General features: G+C 33.9%; 2 protein-coding genes across 2 annotated transcripts in view; both read left to right on the forward strand.

Moving 5' to 3' along the window:
* Positions 1–20,283, forward strand: part of LOC145335257 (uncharacterized) — a 75,270-nt gene that overhangs the window by 41,604 nt on the left and 13,383 nt on the right. Inside the window, exons 6-11 of the mRNA XM_080180995.1 lie at positions 194–253; positions 14,731–14,778; positions 14,969–15,030; positions 15,408–15,514; positions 18,457–18,528; positions 19,350–19,406. Of these exons, the coding sequence (XP_080037121.1) occupies positions 194–253; positions 14,731–14,778; positions 14,969–15,030; positions 15,408–15,514; positions 18,457–18,528; positions 19,350–19,406 (406 nt within the window). The remainder of the gene's footprint in view (positions 1–193; positions 254–14,730; positions 14,779–14,968; positions 15,031–15,407; positions 15,515–18,456; positions 18,529–19,349; positions 19,407–20,283) is intronic.
* The window catches only part of LOC145335365 (uncharacterized), a 28,895-nt gene continuing 28,573 nt past the window's right edge, over positions 19,962–20,283 (forward strand). The window contains exon 1 of the mRNA XM_080181103.1: positions 19,962–20,040. The gene's annotated coding sequence lies outside the window, so the exon portion shown is untranslated. The remainder of the gene's footprint in view (positions 20,041–20,283) is intronic.

Raw genomic sequence — 20,283 nt, forward strand, 5'->3', positions numbered from 1 at the left:
AAGAGACAGACAGTCAAAAAGACACACAGACAGGCAGATAGATAGACATACAAAATAACAGACAGACAAATAGATCGTCAGACAGAAAAGATTACATACAGACACACAAGCAGATAAACAGACAGACAGACAAACAGACAGACAGACAAACATGACAAAAGACGGTCAGACAATCAATTTTATATCTTTCTAGATGTCTAGATTCTGGTATGCAAACATCCAAAATTGAAGAACCATCCCTCAGAAATCGCAGGCATACAAATATTTAATTTAGTATTTAATATTATACATCCTTTTACTAAAGTAACAGGATGTTTGTTTGTGTGTCTGTGTGTACCGAAGGATCTCGCTAACCGCTGAACCGATCGGGCTCTCATATGTCCTGGGAAGGTTTTCAACTATTTTGGGGGAGGGTACCACCACCTTCCCAAGAGAAATGAAAAAAAATTGAAAATTTTCTTAATATCTGGGAGACTTCAACGTAACATTAAGAGGTATCCGTAACATAAAGAATTATCGTAGAGACTTTAACAAACAAAAACATTTAAAGTGCCACTAGAGGCCTCTAGGCCGGGGCGTAGCCGCTAGTAGTTATATAATGCATTATATTATAAACATCTTTCCGCGGGCATTGAAATGAAAAATTATAAAATTTACAGTTTTGTTAGCCCCAAGATGCCGATGGCCCAGGCTATAAAAAACTGGTATTAATTTGTCTGTTATACGACGCCATATGGGAAGATGTTCACTTAAGTTTCTTTTAAGCTTCTAACGTGAAGCGCTGGAAAGTGTTATGTGAGACATCATTAAAATACGTCTATTATCCATCCCATTTTTTAGGGGTTTCCTTTCTCACTTCTCCTCTCATTTTTTTATGACGTCACTCATGACACTTTCCAACGCTTCTCCATAATAACCGATTGCAAAAAATCATATTAATGTAAAAAAAACCCAAAAATTTTTGCTTATTTTTATCCTTTGTGAGCTTATAGCAGAGAGAAAGTGGACAATCGGGTGTTTTTTACCAAAGTTTTATGACAACGTTTTCTTATTCGTTGGCTTAACAACTTGATTGGTAGGTGTGCTATAAACAACAAATATTAAGTTGATTGTCCAAACGTTTCAACCACTAATAGTAATCTACTAAAGTGGTAATTTTGTTCATTAACATTGAAGATGTACCTCAATTCACGGCCATTGTCTTATATTCCTGAGTTTATTAGGGGGGGGGGGGGGGTATTAAACTCCGCTTGGTGCAAATTGGAAAAACCAAAAATCGTTGTATGGGGTACAAATAAACAGCCATATTTAATATTTTTTTGTCTTAAAAACGTCCTATGCATTTAGTTAGAAATGATTATTTTAGTGTTCACTCTATGATGTTAAAATTATTCCTTTTAGGTTAATTTAATTCATATTAATTTTTAAGGGGCGGAGGGGAGATGTGGTATTTTTTCTTTGTAAAGTTGACTAACCTTCCCCCCATAAAAGATAAAATATCTTTGATTTTACGACTTAACTATTCATGATAATTAGAAGTACCTTTTTTGGTCAATGCATTCCCCCTAATCTTATTTTTGGTACAACTTTTTTGCGTCTTTGGTTATAACGTGGTTTTGGACTGGGTTGAGATTCGAACGCATCCCCTTCTCGACGACAATCGAAGTGCTCGAGCGGCAGATTTGCGTCACTACAAAAACACTTTAAACATAAAAATAAGATTTGTTAAAAACTTAAAATGTGGGATTGTAAACTAAATGCTTACATTCTTAAATTCTTTTTTAAAAAACAAGCTTTTCTATAGTTAGGATAGGTCTGTTCGTACGTTCGTAACGGTTGACTCTTTTCGTTAATTAATACCCCCTCCTAAATGGTTAGGGTGACTACGGCACCCCCAGGGTAGGAATAAATTTTAAATGGGGGAGGGGGAGGTAAAATGAAAAAAATTCGTTTGGGGGGTTATCCCCACTTTACCCCCCCCCCCTCTTTAACGTCTTTGATGTATTTAAGCCGTTTTGCTTCAAATTTAGTATTTACTTACAATTTGTTTATATGTTGGAATGGAGCAATGGAATATAAAAATATCCCAAACCCTAACTGTAAACTTAAATAAAAATTATAAAAGAGAAAAATATTTTATAGCTTCCTTATTCGACAATTTTACTTTCAGCAGTAATGCACTTTATTTCACAGAATGAGAAGACAATGGCTATTTATTACACTAGTTTCCAAAGTTCAATAATAACGTTTTCTCATTTGTTTGGAGACTATGGTGAATTTTGATTGGAATTGTTTCATTAAGATTTGTGTACAAACTTTTCAAACACTAATTTTGATCTACATAAGGGGTAATTTTGTGTATCATTATTTGGGAAGTGCATCCATTTTTCGGTGATTGTCGAAATTATCCCTTTATGACCTTGCCTTTATTTCGTTGAAAATACTTATTGACATTTTTTATTGAGGGTCACGGAGCTTAGCACTCAAACAAAAACATATACAACCAAATAGTGTTTTTCATAACAAGGATGACAACATCCATAAAAGCGAAGCGCTGAAACGGTAGGACAAACGGACATTAATACTTGTGTAGTGTCAGAACTGAATAATCAGAATATAGATTTGTATGAGAGTCGATGCAAAATTGTAAGTAAACTTGTTGAAAAACTGCTTGATATAGAACACTGTTTATGGACATACTTACATTTTTAGGACTTAATTATAGAGTTGCTTCGCTTATAATAATGTACTTTGTTGTCCCAGGAATAAGCATACAAAAAATCAGATCAATCGGATAATTAGATCATATAAAAATTTGATGTTAAAAAAAGTTAAAAAATCAACATGTTTAAAATGGACGTACGGACATTTTGGTAATGATTATAAAGTTTCTACGCTTTCTAAATCGTACCTAATTACTGCAGGAATCACCAAACAAAGTTTGAAATCGATAGGACAATTCTAACATGCCTAAATTAACGAAAAAAGCTATCCGTTACGGACGTACGGACGGACGGACCGACCCTAATTATAGAAATGCTTCGCTTTTAAAAAGTAGCTTCCCCAAAAACTCTTATGTGTATAATTGTTAACTGATAAATATTGGCAGGAGAGGGAGTGTCTTTGGGGGGTGTTTATTACATTAGTCCCAGGGGAGTCCAAGCTTTTTCATTGGGGGTGGGGGGGGGGGGTAATCACCCCTTTACCCCTCCCCTCTTGGACGTCTATGATTAGTCCCCAAAGTTTTCTAATAAAGTTTTCTTATTAATTGGCTTAACTTCCTTGGGGACTTTTTTTTTCATACTTTAATGGTTGTTTTATTAAGATGAGTATCCATACGTTTTAACCACTAATTGCAATCTACAGAAGGAATAATTATGTTTATCAGCATTGGTAATTGATATCAATTTATCAGCCATTGTCTTATCCCTTAAGCTGGTCCTGTTTTACTTATTGTAATCCATACATAATCTTAATTTTTAACTCATTTTCTTAATGATTAACATTAGGACCTAACTTATTGTACTTTATGTAGGAAATATTTCATCTGAAAAATATTTACGTTTTTCGTCAGTCACATTGTATTTAGACGATTATTTTTTACTATTGGAAAAGTTAAAGGATAATAATCAGGATCAAAAGGGATAAGACAATGGCCGATTAATTTATATACATCCCCAATGATGACACACAAAGTTTTCCCTTCTGTAGCGTAAAATTACTGGTTGAAACGTTTGTACACTCAACTGAATAAACCAATCATTCAAAAAGTTTCCAAATATGTTATGCCAACGAATTACAATAATTAACTAATTACTATAAAACTTTGGGGACTAGTGTAATAAACAGCCCCTTTCTCTTTGAAAATAAGTTGCTACATTAAAAAACTGAACAAAAAATTTGTTACAATCTTGGTCACTTTTTTTACTATGTAAAAAATGTTAGCTAAAATGTAATTGCAAAAATAAACGAGAATGATAATATGCACAGTTAGAGTATAACTTTGTACAAATTAACATTGTGGGGTGGGGGGGAGGTATAGGAATAAATGTATAGGGGGTTGTCTACACCCTGTAAGAAGCCTAAAACTAAGCCTATGGGGTGCTTATTGATGTTATATTTTTAAAAACATTTATTGTGTGTTTTTACACAAAACTATATTCTGGGAGATGCGGGTACTATTTCCACTATTTCACTATTGTCCAAAGAAATTTGAGTTAGATTCACATTAAAAAGTGTTGTAGAAAATTATAGTGTAAAACCGCAAATTTAGAGTTATCAGTTTAATAGACTGTGCCATTACCAAAAAGTTACCAAAACGTACTTTCCAATTTTGTAAAAAAAAACTTTTTGCCAAAAAATGGGAACACAACAGAAGCTTTCTTGGTTCAGTTTAACATGTTTAGAATAATTCGCGAAAAAATGTCATTGCTTCATAAAACTTTTTTTAGGCGTGTCGTTTATAGGCGACAAAAGTTGCCAATTCTTTTATTTATTCGTGTCAAAATAAGTTAGTTTTCTAAATATTTGGATCGCTAAAATTCTGTACTATTTCTTATATTAATACTCGAACTTGGCATTAGATTTTCGTTCAGTGGGTATTCAATGGGTTAAGAAATGTAAAATGAAAATAGCATAAACCCATGCGAATCTATGTGAAGCCTCCCTATAAAGAAGAACTCAATTAATTGACTGGTTATGGAAATCATAAGCTTCAGACAATAATATTTATTTATTGCATCCTATCATAGACAGCTTTCCGCGGATATTAAAATGAAAAAAAAAAGATTAAAACCATTTTTGTTTGCCATGAGAGAAAAATTGTCTGTATTATGATGATATATATAATTTTTCGGTATGGCTAAGAACCAGTTATAAACCAGTGGATATTAATCGGTTTCAAAGCCATATAACAAAAACCTTACTACTTTGTATAAATAAACATCATATATGTGTTGTACATCTTGCAAAAGTTATTTTGTAGCCACAGTATCATATTTCAATAATTGCCAATTTCATGAAAGCGAGGGATAGGTTTCTGGTAGAATCCGTAAGGGTGTGTGTTTTAAAAGGCTTAAAAATAGTAGTAGAACGATAACATTCACTAAATATGTGTATTTCTTACTGAAAAGAACTATAGACAAATTTTACAAAAAAAAGTTAACATAAATTATTATCGTTCTACTACTGTTTTTTACTTATAACACATAACCTTTACGGATTTTACCAGAAACCTACCCCTCTCTTAGTCAACTCAATTTAAATTGGAATCAACTAGTTCCATAAGTAGCGCGGGAATCTAAAGGGATAAGAAAATAAATTTATTCACATTCCAAATAATGATAAACAAAATTATCACTCCTTTAAATTATAATTACTGGTTGAAACGTTTGGACACTCAATATAATGAACCAACCATTCATGATTCAATACTAGCCCCCCAGAGTTGTTAAGCTTACGAATAAGAAAACGTTATTTTAAAACTGTGGGACTAATAATCAACCCAATGTCCCCTCACTCCCTGTATTATATGATCAAGTTCATATAAATGATATGTCAGCCATGGTCATTATATTTAATGCTTTATAGAACACAACAAAACAAGGATGACAACATCCATAAAAGCGAAGCACTGAAACGGTAGGACAAACGGACATTAACACTTGTATAGTATCTGAACTGAAAAATCGGAACATAAATGTATAAATGTCGAATCAAAATTGTAGGTAAATTTGTTGAAAAACTGCTTAAAAACAGGATAATGTTTATGGACATACTTAGATTTTTGGACTTGATTATAGAGTTGCTTCGCTTATAATATTGTTATTTGTTGTCCCAGGAATCAATATACCAAAAATCAGATCAAACGGATAATTAAAACACTTGAAAATTTGTTTTTAAAAAAGTAGAAAAATCAACATGTTTAAAATGGACGTACGGACATTCTGGTAATGATTATAGAGTTGCTACGCTTTCTAAATCGTACCCAACTACTACAGGAATCATCATGCAAAGTTTGAAATTGATAGGACAATTCTAACATGCCTAAATTAACGAATAAAAGCTATCTATCTCGGACGGACGGACGTACGGACGGACGGACCGACCCTAATTATAGAAAAGCTTCGCTTTTAAAAACTTGATAAAACCGACTCAGAATTACCACTTTTAAAAAATTCAATGGGTGCGCTTTTCCAACCCATTCCTTTTAAAATATAATGACCATTGATACCAAAAAAAGTGTTCTGGTAGCTTTCTTTCAGCAATATGTCAAATTCGATTTTTATACAAATCTTTTTTCTTTCAAAGCATGGCTTTATATACCTTCCTGAATTCGTCTTGAAGAGTAGATTAGAAATCAAAAAAGATCATTAAAGATTTTGATCATAGTAAGAGCTATCCTCAAAAGACTGACACTTTTGGCCAATTTATCAAAATCAGCTGATTTTGACGGTTATTTGGGGATAACTTTTACTAGGGTCAATATTTAAAAAAATCGTTTTTGGATTCTTAATTCACTCTTCAAGACGACTTCAGGAAGGTGTATAAAGCCACACTTTGAAAGACAAAAAAATTCTCCCCCAGGGGTAGATATACCACACTTTTCTGGGATCTTGCTGTGTCAAGTATCAACTGTTGGGAATATCAAAGGATGACTCCATGCAAAATTTGAGCCGGATCCGGCCAAAACCGGCCGTGAATTTTATAAAAAAACGGATTTTTCCGGTTTTTAGGGGGTATCTGTAAATCGATTCAGCTGGAGCAAAACCGGTTAAAGGTACAAAAATTTTTACTTTACATGAAATTTAGCCAATGCAATTGCCTACAAAAATGTACTTTAGCGTCAACTTGATTGGACAACTCTTTCCCCTCCTAAATGTCCATTAAAACTTCGGCAAAAATCACGCCTTCGGCGGCGAATAACGGCTAAACGGTCAGCCGGAGGCGAATGAAACATAAATAAAGAATTGTCCGCCTCAAAAAGTTGTAAAACATCAAAGAGATGCTTGAAGTCTCTAAAAAGACTCCTTCCCCTCCTTAAAGGGGAAAACCTGAAAAAACGTGATTTTCAAAAGTATGCCCACTTCGTGGGTGTGGGGGGCACTGAACCCGTCACCCCAGGGTCACCAAATATAAAGTCTAGGCGGCCCACAATGCTGAATTTTTACCAAGTGAAAGTCTTGTGTCATTATCTCTTATGAAAAAAAAGTTATTAATTAATTAAAATTTCAAATTGTGATTTTTTGATGGATTTCTTTGATGAAATGACAGGCCAGTCAATTTTTAGGCCATTTTTTGCGGTTTTTGGGCCGTCACACCCAAACTGTTTGAGATAATCTCACGGGACCTTTTGCCCAACCTAAGTCTTGTTATTTGTGAGGTCTAGGAAAAAAATCAGACTTACACAAAAGATTATAATTATAATCATTACACAGAAAAATGGCATGAGGTGAGAGTTTGAGGGGGCAAAATGAGCCGACCAGCGATTTTTGACGGTGCGCAGCGTCATCGTGCTTCATCCAATCCGGGATTTTTTTTTCTTAGACCTCACAAATAACCAGACTTAGGTCGGGCAAAAGGTCCCGTGAGATTATCTCAAACAGTTTGGGCGTGATGGCTCAAAAACCGCAAAAAATGGCCTAAAAAATGACCGGCCTGTCATTTCATCAAAGAAATCCATCAAAAAATCACAATTTGAAATTTTAATTAATTAATAACTTTTTTCTCATAAGAGATAATGACACAAGACTTTCACTTGGTAAAAATTCAGCATTGTGGGCCGCCTAGACTTTATATTTGGTGACCCTGGGGTGACGGGTTCAGTACCCCCCACACCCACGAAGTGGGCATACTTTTGAAAATCACGTTTTTTCAGGTTTTCCCCTTTAAGGAGGGGAAGGAGTCGTTTTAGAGACTTCAAGCATCTCTTTGATGTTGAACAACTTTTTGAGGCGGACCGTTTAGCCGTTATTCGACGCCGAAGGCGTGATTTTTGCCGATTTTTGCCGTTTCCGAGGTTTTAATGGACATTTAGGAGGTGAAAGAGTTGTCCAATCAAGTTGATGATGAAGTACATTTTTGTAGGCAATTGCATTGGCTAAATTTCATGTGAAGTAAAATTTTTTGTACCTTTAACCGGTTTTGCTCCAGCTGAATCGACTTACAGATACCCCCTAAAAACCGGAAAAAACGGTTTTTTTTTTATAAAATTCACGGCCGGTTTTGACCGGATCCGGCTCAAATTTTGCATGGAGTCATCCTTTGATATTCCCAACAGTTGATACTTGACACAGCAAGATCCCAGAAAAGTGTGGTATATCTACCCAGGGGGGACTCCTTTTTTATGAAAATCGAAATTGACATATTGCTGAAAAAAGTTACCAGAACACTTTTCTTGGTGTCAATAGTCATTATATCATATGGGTTAGAATTGTGCGCCAAAACGTTTTGCATTTTGAGTCGGTCTAGTGATTGATATATTATATCTATCTCAACAAGCGGGTGAGAAAATACCCAATAATAGCTGACAGACAAATTTTACAGACAGATGGAAGTATAGAGTAACTTCTCTAATGAAAATATAAAATTAGAAAATTTTTACAAAAATGATTAAATTAGTAGGGATCTCCAATCCTCACATAATTACACCTTTTTAGATTAAAAGTATTTATTGAAACGTATGAACAATCAATCCTAGTTATGAACTATACCAGTCAAAATTCAGTGACAGTCCCCAAAGTTCTTAAGTCATTGATTATAAAAACGAGTTTAAAAAACATTGGGAACTAGTGTAAGTAACAGCTCAATGTCTACTTTTTTTCTGAAAAATTTTTATTTACAAAAACTCCTTTAAGAATTTGCTATCAACTAGACCCCTTACTGTTTACAGCTTATTTGTAATTTACTAAGTATATTTGCGATAACTTTTATTTAATGAAATCTTCCAATTTTTAACATGTACAAAACGGCCTGCTTGATTGCTTCAAGATCCATGTCAGATCTATATAGGAAATAAATGTCTATAAACGAGCTCAAATTTTCCAAGGAATATTTGTTTAAAACTCATAGTGCTCCAAAAATCCATAAAAAACTCTCATTGCCCAGAAGGATAAGACCCATTATTTTACTTTATTAAAAATAAATTACTTTTTTTAATTTCATGTTGCTATTTACCTTATATCAATGTATTTAATTTCTAATCATAAAAAAGAAAATTTAGATTTATAATATAATAAATTTAAGAAAACTCTATTTTAAAAGAATTTGATTGTGGCGACACTTTGTGTGTTCAAATATTAAACTAAAATTGTAATCATCATCATTAACCCTTTGGTGATGGTAATGTAAAGAAAAAAATATAATTTAAAAAATCTTTTTAAAATCATTTAGATTATTAAATATTTACTTTCTTTTAGATAGTAATGCCGGGTGAGGAAAATAGATTTATTGGGAAATAGATATGCATATAGAAAACTAGCCAATAGGGAGATAATTATATCGAGCCAACTCTAGTATTTCTAAAATTATCAGCTCAATACTTAAAAGTTAGTGATGGAAATTCTAAAAAATAAGGAATGAAAACAACAAAATTGATAGAGAATACATATGTGATAAGAGAGAAAATTCTATTGTTTGATATCCTTATAAATAAAGTAACAGGATGTTTGTCTGTCTTATGTTTGTATGTACCGAAGAATCTCGCTAACCACTGAACCGATATGGTTCTCTTTTACAGGATAGCTTTGCATAGGTCCTGGGAAGGTTTATAACTATGTTTGGGGAAAGTATCACCACCCTTCCAAAATAATTTCCCCTAGAAAAAATACCCCTTCAAAGAAACATTTTTTCCCTTAAACTAAAATTAAAAATGGGAGGGGGTAGGTTGCCACCCCCACCCAATTTTTTTTACTTTTAAAAAAATCTAAAATAAAAAATAAGGTTATATGATTCAACTCTCGCCTCCGCAAGTGCTCCCAGAGACCTCTAGGGGCGTAGCCGCTAGTATGTGATAGAGAAAGAAAGTTATAATGTCAATAAATAGAAAGATATATAAAAAGAGAGAAAGAGATATAGATAGAAAAGAGCCAATGATAAAACTGACTTTACAAAAAACAAAGACAAAAAGATTTTAAAATAAATAATATTTTTAAAGATTGAGCTTTTAAAACCATACATTAATTGTTGTTATTTCCTTACAAATACATTGTACAAATTACAAGTAGTTTAAACTCATGGGCGTGCATAAGAGGGGAGTAGAGAGGTGAAATTGGTTTGACATTAAAATAAAAGAATAGAGAAGAATGGGTTAAACATTAAATAACTTGATATCCCTACCCCGTGGACCCTGAGCCGACTTTCAATTGGGCCTTTGAATATCAGCCAATAGCGTCGGAAACAGCCAAGTCGCTACAAAAGAGAAGATAGATAGCAATTTGCTAGCAGACGAAAAAGGTCTCCAACACTGTATCCTGGTTATACATCTCTACTTATACATTTATTGGTTGGACAAGTCTTCTTCAAATAAAAGCCCTGTGCACGCAATTATATAAACCCTGCAATTCATAAGAAGCCGGGGTAGAGTTTTAATTTTTTATCAAGTTTTTATTTTCCAGTATGGCGTCGAAACCGATTAATATCCAGTGGATAAGAACCAGTTCTCAGCCGCACTGAAAAATCATGTATCTTATCATATTATATCTGTTCTACGGATGTAAAAATGTACAATTATAATACTATTACCAGATTTGTTAGACCATGACTTTGGCATCTCGGTTATAATCTTATAATTGTACATTTTTATATCCGCGGTTATTTGTAACTATTCTAGTGTGAAAAATCATGTATTGAATCCACATTGATTTTTTGCATAATGATGGAAATGTTGAAAAGAAAAAATAAAGGTTTAGCTTTAAATCCATTTCCCCCATAGCATTACGGACGGGCGGGCATACAAAATGAATAATAGATGTATATATATATATACAACTACCTCCCTTCCTTTTTCAAAGCCCTCTTTCGTCTTCTTGTAAATTATTTTCTGCTACTTGGCTGTGTTAATATAAGCGACACCATTGGTTGATTTTCAATGTCCCAATAGAAAGGTTACACAAGGCGATTGTAATGGGGTAATGGGGAGATACAGTTATTTAACCCTTTCTTCCTCTAGTGTTTTACTCTAATACTAAAAATATTTGCAAAACATTTGACTTCATTCCTTCTAAACGTTGGAATAAAATGATAATTAGGGCAATAAAAATATGCATTAATGATTTATATTAATTGCTTTATTCTAATTTGTATAATTTATATCTGGTCTTGCTAAAAGTATAAATAAAACAAGAATGACAACATCCAAAAAGGCGAAGCGCTGAAACGGTAGGGCAAACAATCATTTTGGCTTATAGAGTGTCAGAGCTGAATAAGTACCTGGCTGATATAGGAATCATCATGCAAAGAAATCGATAGGACAATATCAAATGACTAGATTAACAAAAAGCCATCGTGGACGGACGTACCGACCCTAATTATAGAAAAGCTTCTTTTAAATTGCAAAGTATGTATAACCGTCCGTAAAACTATGCGGGGGAGAATGTGATTTTGCAATTTTGCAACAAAACAACATTTTTGTTGTCATCCTTGATTTTATTTGAAAACAATTATAAACTGTCAATGAAATAATATATATCTATATACTCGAATCAATTCCAAAATTAAACATAGATTGTCCCAAAAGACCAAGACCCTAAAACTATAAATATTTAGGTTATAAATTAAGAAGGGTATTATTTAATGCATTCAAGAATATCTAATTACATATCTTGCCCTAGAATACATATCTACCAGTGGGTTGAGGGGACATTGGGCTATAACATTACACTAGTACCCAAAGTTTTATAACAACATTATCTTCCTCGCTTTCAAAAACTTTGGGTACTTATACTGATTTTTTATTGGTTTGTTACGATCTAGTATTTTTTGCATATTCTCTCTCTTTCATTTATTTGATGGCAACTGAACATCTACTCTACAACTCAGTTTGTCCTTTTGTCCATTCCAATGTTGTCATCCATCTATAATACAAAGAAGCTTGATGTCTGTCCGTCCGTCCCTTAAGGTCTCGGTAACCACTGAACTGATCGGATTCTACTCTTTAGGGTGTATACCTATTGGTCCTGTGGTGGTTTTAAGCTATTTTCTTGGGGGGTGGGACACCCCAAGCCAACCCCCCTCCCCCCCCAAAAAAAAATAATTAAAAGATTTAAAAGAAAGCATTATGGGGAACCAATAAATTATGGTTCGCAGCAAAATAAATAAGTGGTTGCATCTAAAATTTTTTAAAATTACTTCTTGGGTCAAAGCCCCTAGAGGCTAGGGGCGAATCCGCTATTGTATATTAATTCATTTATGCCTGAAATTATGGCAGAACTCGTTTTTCATTAGAATAAGCCTGCAGTCAACCTTTTTAGAAAATAAATCATTAATCTAAACAGAATTCACGTACTGGGCACTAAAACCATTTCTAATTACTCAAAGCGAAGTTTTTCTACATTTATGGTTTGGCCGTCCGTACATCCGTAACGGTTAGCTCTTTTAATTAATTTAGGCGTGTCAGAGTTGTACTAGAGAATCAAAACTTTGCATGGTGATTCCTTTAGTAATTAAGTATAATCTAGAAAGCGTAGCAACTCTATAATCGTTACTAGAATGTCCATACATTTACTTAAAACATGTTGATTTTTAACTTTTTTTTATATTTTTTCATGAGGTATAAATCAAACTTTTAGAATTCTGATTCCCATAACAACATAGTACAATATAATTAAGTCCATTAAGTCCTAAATATGTAAGTATGTCCTAAAAGAGTATCTAAGCAGTATTTGCAACAAATGTACTTACAATTTTATTAAGAATTATACATTGTATTTTGCTTATTCAGTTGGACACTTTACTAAAAGTGTTAATGTTCGTTTGTCTTATCGTTTCAGAGCTTTGCTTTTATGGATGTTGTCATCCTTGTTTGTATTCTATTCACTTAACTAGAGGGTTCAATGGATTGTTTAATACACTGGTCCTCAAAGTTTTATAATAACATTTTCTTGTTCGTTGGCTTAACAACTTTGGGGACTTCAGTGAATTTTGATTAGTTGATTCATTAAGTTTCAACCACTAATTCTAATCTACAGAAGGGATAATTTTGTGTATTATCGTTGGGGATATACATCAAATTATCGACGATTGTCCTTTCCCTTTAGAACCCTGGACAGATCTTATCTTGCTACCTTTCCATCTTTTTATTTATTTTCTTCTTAAAGCTCTCTATGGTCAATTTTGTAGAATATTAGTTTTCAAAAGCGAAGCTTTTCTATAATTAGGGTCGGTACGTACATCCGTCCGTCCGAGACGGATAGCTTTTTTCGTTAATTTAGGCATGTTATAATCGTCCTATCGATTTCAAACTTTGCATTGTGATTTCTGTGGTAGTTAGGTACGATTTAGAATGCGCAGCAACTCTATAATCATTACCAGAATGTCCGTACGTCCATTTAAAACATGTTGATTTTTTATTTTTTTCACTTAACCTGTACCAAGAAGTTTTTTAACAAATTAACTCACAATTTTGCTTTGACTTTTTATTCATTTATATTCTGATTATTCAGTTCTGACACTATACAAGTGTTAATGTCCGTTTGTCCTACCGTTTCAGAGCTTCGCTTTTGTGGATGTTGTCATCCTTGTACCTATACATACATTTAGATATAGAACTTTAGAAGAATTGTGTCTTCTCAATATATATCTTTGTATCATGAATATGTATAACTTGTAAAATTCACCCCCGCCCCACACCCCAAATTATTGGAGGGGGAGGGGGGGACTACTACCACAAAAAAATACTTTAAAACCTAATCTAAAATTATTTTCTGTCACTATATGGGGTTTGTATTTTTTTTCGATTTATCTTTAAAGGATGGCTGTACCCTTACCCAAAATAACTATAAACCTTCCCAGGACCTATGAGAAGCATCCTGTAAAGGAGAACCATAATGGTTCGGCGGTTAGCATGATCCTTCGGTACGGACAAACAGACAGACCACCGGTTACTTTATTATAACATAACACAAGTTTCGCCCCTAGCATCTAGGTAAGTTTTGTAGGAGGTAAGAAATATAGCCTAAAACAAACCCTTAAAAGTACAACCCTTTCGAACCAATAATCTCAGAGATACGTAGCTTCAGGCAAAAAAAACCTTCCTACTTTTATAATGAGCTAAATGATTTAATTTATAATTTACCAAAAGAAAATTCTTAAATTAAAGTAAAAGGATGTCTTTCTGTTTGTCTGTATGTCTGACCAATAGATCACGCTAACCCATGTATAAGGTATAACCAACAAGTGAAATAAATCTAAAATAATTTTAAACAGAGAGGTCGTCAATTTTACGATGTGTTGCCCCCCAACGACAACTGAAAACCACGTATAGGTTTCGTGATTTTTTCCAAATTAATTTCGTTATTGGTATAAGCTGACGCTAACCGCTGAACCGATCGGGTTCTCCCTTAACAGGGAATCTTCTCACAGGTCCTGAATGTTTATAACTATTTTGGGATAGGGTATCACCACCCTCCCAAGATAAATCACCTCTAGAAAATTAACCCTCTACAGAGGCCTCTAGGGGCGTAGCCGCTAGTTATAAAATAAATCCTAAATGTAATATTATGTATGATTGAAAAGATCAAGCAGTACAAAAGAAGCTTCCACGTCGAAAGCAACTCCAAACAGGCAAGGATTAGTCAATGGAATAGTTATGTTTGGTTAGTAAATTAAATAGGTTTATAATGTGGATACTGAAACTGCAAACACACTCTAAACTACGCAGAAACTTTAATGAAAGCTAATAACCGGTCTTAAATTTTGTTTATCTAGCATGAAGATTAATTAATTTTCCATTGACTTATCCCTGTTGTAACAGTTCAACGAAACAGCTGAACTGTCAACAGCCAGCTGATGTTAAATATTCCAATGAAAAATCAGGTCAACCACCCATAGCAGGTTTTCTTTTTTTTAACCTTTTGGCTACAAATCGGTTTTGATAGATTTTCAAACAGCAAAGGTTCTCTACAAAACTTATATGTCGACCTATCACTGTTAGGTTTGTTGTTTATTTATATTAGAAAGACAGGTACCCAAAGTTTTACATCCATGTTCCTTATCTCAATAACTATGGGTTCTTTTGTTAGTTCCAAACTGGTAGTGCAGAAAATTTTCAACAAAATATTTGATTTATTAAAAGGGGTAATTTTGTTTATCATTATCATGGGATAAATTTCAATATTTATTTTACATTTGAAAGATTTTTTCAATGGTTTAATTTAAGGTTTTGAATGTTTAATGTAATATTTCTATTTTAGACAAGACAAGTTTGTGTGAGAGTAAGAGACAACAAGAACAAGTAGAAACCACTAGTTGGCAGCCTTCACATCATAATTGGGGATATTCTAGCTACTCTCCTGTAAAGGTATCTATCTATCTATCTATTTACAACAAGAACAAGTAGAAACCACTAGTTGGCAGCCTTCACATCATTATTGGGGATATTCTAGCTACTCTCCTGTAAAGGTATCTATCTATCTATCTATCTACAACAAGAACAAGTATAAACCACTAGTTGGCAGCCTTCACATCATAACTGGGGATATTCTAGCTACTCTCCTGTAAAGGTATCTATCTATCTATCTATCTATCTATCTATTTACAACAAGAACAAGTAGAAACCACTAGTTGGCAGCCTTCACATCATTATTGGGGATATTCTAGCTTCTCTCCTATAAAGGTATCTATCTATCTATCTATCTACAACAAGAACAAGTATAAACCACTAGTTGGCAGCCTTCACATCATTATTGGGGATATTCTAGCTACTCTCCTGTAAAGGTATCTATCTGTCTATCTATCTACAACAAGAACTAGTAGAAACCACTAGTTGGCAGCCTTCACATCATAATTGGGGATATTCTAGCTACTCTCCTGTAAAGGTATCTATCTATCTATCTATCTATCTACAACAAGAACAAGTAGAAACCACTAGCTGGCAGCCTTCACATCATTATTGGGGATATTCTAGCTACTCTCCTATAAAGGTATCTATCTATCTATCTATCTACAACAAGAACAAGTAGAAACCACTAGTTGGCAGCCTTCACATCATAATTGGGGATATTCTAGCTACTCTCCTGTAAAGGTATCTATCTGTCTATCTATCTATCTATTTACAACAAGAACAAGTAGAAACCACTAGTTGGCAGCCTTCACATCATTATTGGGGATATTCTAGCTACTCTCCTGTAAAGGTATCTATCTGTCTATCTATCTATCTATTTACAACAAGAACAAGTAGAAACCACTAGTTGGCAGCCTTCACATCATAATTGGGGATATTCTAGCTACTCTCCTGTAAAGGTATCTATCTGTCTATCTATCTATCTATTTACAACAAGAACAAGTAGAAACCACTAGTTGGCAGCCTTCACATCATTATTGGGGATATTCTAGCTACTCTCCTGTAAAGGTATCTATCTGTCTATCTATCTATCTATTTACAACAAGAACAAGTAGAAACCACTAGTTGGCAGCCTTCACATCATAATTGGGGATATTCTAGCTACTCTCCTGTAAAGGTATCTATCTGTCTATCTATCTATCTATTTACAACAAGAACAAGTAGAAACCACTAGTTGGCAGCCTTCACATCATTATTGGGGATATTCTAGCTACTCTCCTATAAAGGTATCTATCTATCTATCTATCTACAACAAGAACAAGTAGAAACCACTAGTTGGCAGCCTTCACATCATAATTGGGGATATTCTAGCTACTCTCCTGTAAAGGTATCTATCTGTCTATCTATCTATCTATTTACAACAAGAACAAGTAGAAACCACTAGTTGGCAGCCTTCACATCATAATTGGGGATATTCTAGCTACTCTCCTGTAAAGGTATCTATCTATCTATCTATCTATCTATCTACAACAAGAACAAGTAGAAACCACTAGTTGGCAGCCTTCACATCATTATTGGGGATATTCTAGCTACTCTCCTATAAAGGTATCTATCTATCTATCTATCTACAACAAGAACAAGTATAAACCACTAGTTGGCAGCCTTCACATCATTATTGGGGATATTCTAGCTACTCTCCTGTAAAGGTATCTATCTGTCTATCTATCTATCTATCTATCTACAACAAGATCAAGTAGAAACCACTAGTTGGCAGTCTTCACATCATAATTGGGGATATTCTAGCTACTCTCCTGTAAAGGTATCTATCTGTCTATCTATCTATCTATTTACAACAAGAACAAGTAGAAACCACTAGTTGGCAGCCTTCACATCTTAATTGGGGATATTCTAGCTACTCTCCTGTAAAGGTATCTATCTATCTATCTATCTATCTATCTATCTACAACAAGATCAAGTAGAAACCACTAGTTGGCAGTCTTCACATCATAATTGGGGATATTCTAGCTACTCTCCTGTAAAGGTATCTATCTGTCTATCTATCTATCTATTTACAACAAGAACAAGTAGAAACCACTAGTTGGCAGCCTTCACATCATAATTGGGGATATTCTAGCTACTCTCCTGTAAAGGTATCTATCTATCTATCTATCTACAGCAAGAACAAGTAGAAACCACTAGTTGGCAATCTTCACATCATAACTGGGGATATTCTAGCTACTCTCCTGTAAAGGTATCTATCTATCTATCTATCTATCTACAACAAGAACAAGTAGAAACCACTAGTTGGCAGCCTTCACACCATAACTTAGGATACCTATCTATCTTTATCCGAATATGCATTTATCTATCTATCTTTATCTGAATATGCATTTATCTATCTATCTTTGTTTACCAAGAAATCGGAGGCAATTAATATCTATAATACAAAATACTACGATGTCTGTGGGAAGCATAAGATCTCGACTTTCACTGGCCAAAAAAGGTTATCCTTCTCAGAGTATACAGTAACTCTTCCAGCAGTGGTTTTCAGCTATTTTCTTAAGGGAATGGAAACCCCTAACCACCCAAAAAAATGACCCGCCCTTAATTTATTGGTATTTTTAAAATTAATATCGGACAACTTTCCTTTATTTGTCCTCTTTTAAGGCGAAGCCCCTAGAGGTTAGGGGCGAAACTACTCATTTATTTACCAATATATAGATCGAGAAATGGATTTATTATTCATTTGATCTTACTCCCGATTAGCATATACTCTAATAAATCAAAACCTGTAGCTGGATAAAATAACGATCCACCCCCCCTTAACCACATCTACTCCCCTCCTACTAAATGAGCAAACTGACCAATAATTGATGAATATGTTAGCAACCTAAATTGACGACATTTTTTTCCTGTCATAATATCCACGTATATTCTATATCCATTATCCATTTCTCTAGGTTGTTGATAACTGCAACACATATGAGCCAGTAGCAAGCTTCAGCCTTGATGTGTCCAACAATTCTTGGCAGGTATAGTCTACCGGATCTAAAAGGATAAGACAATGACAGATAAATTTACATCCCCAATGATGAAACAAAAATTACCCCTTCTGTAGATGAAAATTGGTGGTTGAAACGAATGAACACTCAACTTAATGAATTGAATCAAAAGTCCCCAAAGTTGTTAGGCAAATGAATAAGTGAATGTTATTATAAGACTTTGAGGTAGTGTAATAAACACCCCATCGTTCCCTCTTTATGGCATAGTCTACTGTTTAATAATTCTCCAACTACCAATATAGAAGCTACCAATGACAGATATTAACACACACTAAGAATTATCGGATAATGGAATGAAAACGAAGCGGGTTTCGTCTTATTGTTTACAGTAGCCTTTATCCTATTTTAAGCCACTGCGGGGAGGCTCTAACACATGGGGCCTGTTTCTTAATCCTACAGGACAATCATTAACATTTACCTAACCTAACCCATAACCCGTTACTTCATTTTCTTTCCTTTCTTTCCATCATCCGAATTATCTATCTATTATTGTCCTACCCTTAAATATTGAAAAGTTATTGGTAAATATGGTTTTTCAAAAATAATATTTTGTTTTAAACAATCTTATAAACAGCAAGTAGACCACAAAATGCCATCCTCTAACTTTTATTTTAGTCAAATGAAAATGCATGTTTGTTCCCTCCCGAATAGGAACTGGCCCTAGCAGGCTCTTGTATTCATATAGCCCTCCTTAACCTAAGACTTAATTGTTAAAGATTATATTTCCAACAATAAGTTTTCTTTTAAATTACAGTTATTTTTATTAATTTAATTTTTATTTTTTTGTTCAGGTTGGGGGTGAGACCAGCAGTTGGCTGGTTACTATGGGATGGCAGGATCCTTCTCAGGCATACAGATACACTCATAGATAGATAGATAAATATATAGATAGATAGATATTATATACAGGTAGATAGTTAGATAGTTACTATGGGATGGCAGGATCCTTCACAGGCATACAGATATACTCATAGATAGATAGATAGATATTATATACAGGTAGATAGTTAGATAGTTACTATGGGATGGCAGGATTCATCACAGGCATACATATATACTCATAGATAGCTAGATAGATAGATAGATAGATAGATAGATAGATAGATAGATAGATAGATAGTATATACAGGTAGATAGTTAGATAGTTACTATGGGATGGCAGGATTCATCACAGATATACTCATAGATAGATAGGCAATGTGTAATCAGGGGATATTTATAAACATAGATGTATTACTAGAAAACTACCTGGATCACCCTGTTGGGGACCTTTTTCGTTTGCTGGAAATTTACTTTCTGCTCTTTTGTTGCGACTTGGCTGTAATAATAATCCCGACTCTACTAGTTGATTTTCAAAGACCCAATTGAAAGTTTTACTTTAATGTTTGATAGATAAAAATAAGATTATGAATGCATCTGTATTTGAAAGGAGTTAACAAATCTGAACAATTCTTGGGAATCAAATAACAGAACAAACTATAGGCAGGAGAAACATTCAATTATTATATTTTTGTGTAATTATAAAGTAGTTACAACTCTAATTTTACAATTTTACCTACACAATTCAAGTCATCCAATAAAATATATTCTGAAATATAATATTAAGAATTAATGACAGATTATAATATGCTAATTGATATACATCTATTTCTGTTAAAAGTTCATAATCACACTAGCGGCTTCGCCCCTAGCCTCTAGGGGCTTTGCCCCAAGAGGTGATCAAAA

This window comes from Acartia tonsa, chromosome 13, assembly GCF_053477335.1.
Source record: "Acartia tonsa isolate MP-2025a chromosome 13, ASM5347733v1, whole genome shotgun sequence".
Lineage (NCBI taxonomy): Eukaryota > Metazoa > Arthropoda > Copepoda > Calanoida > Acartiidae > Acartia > Acartia tonsa.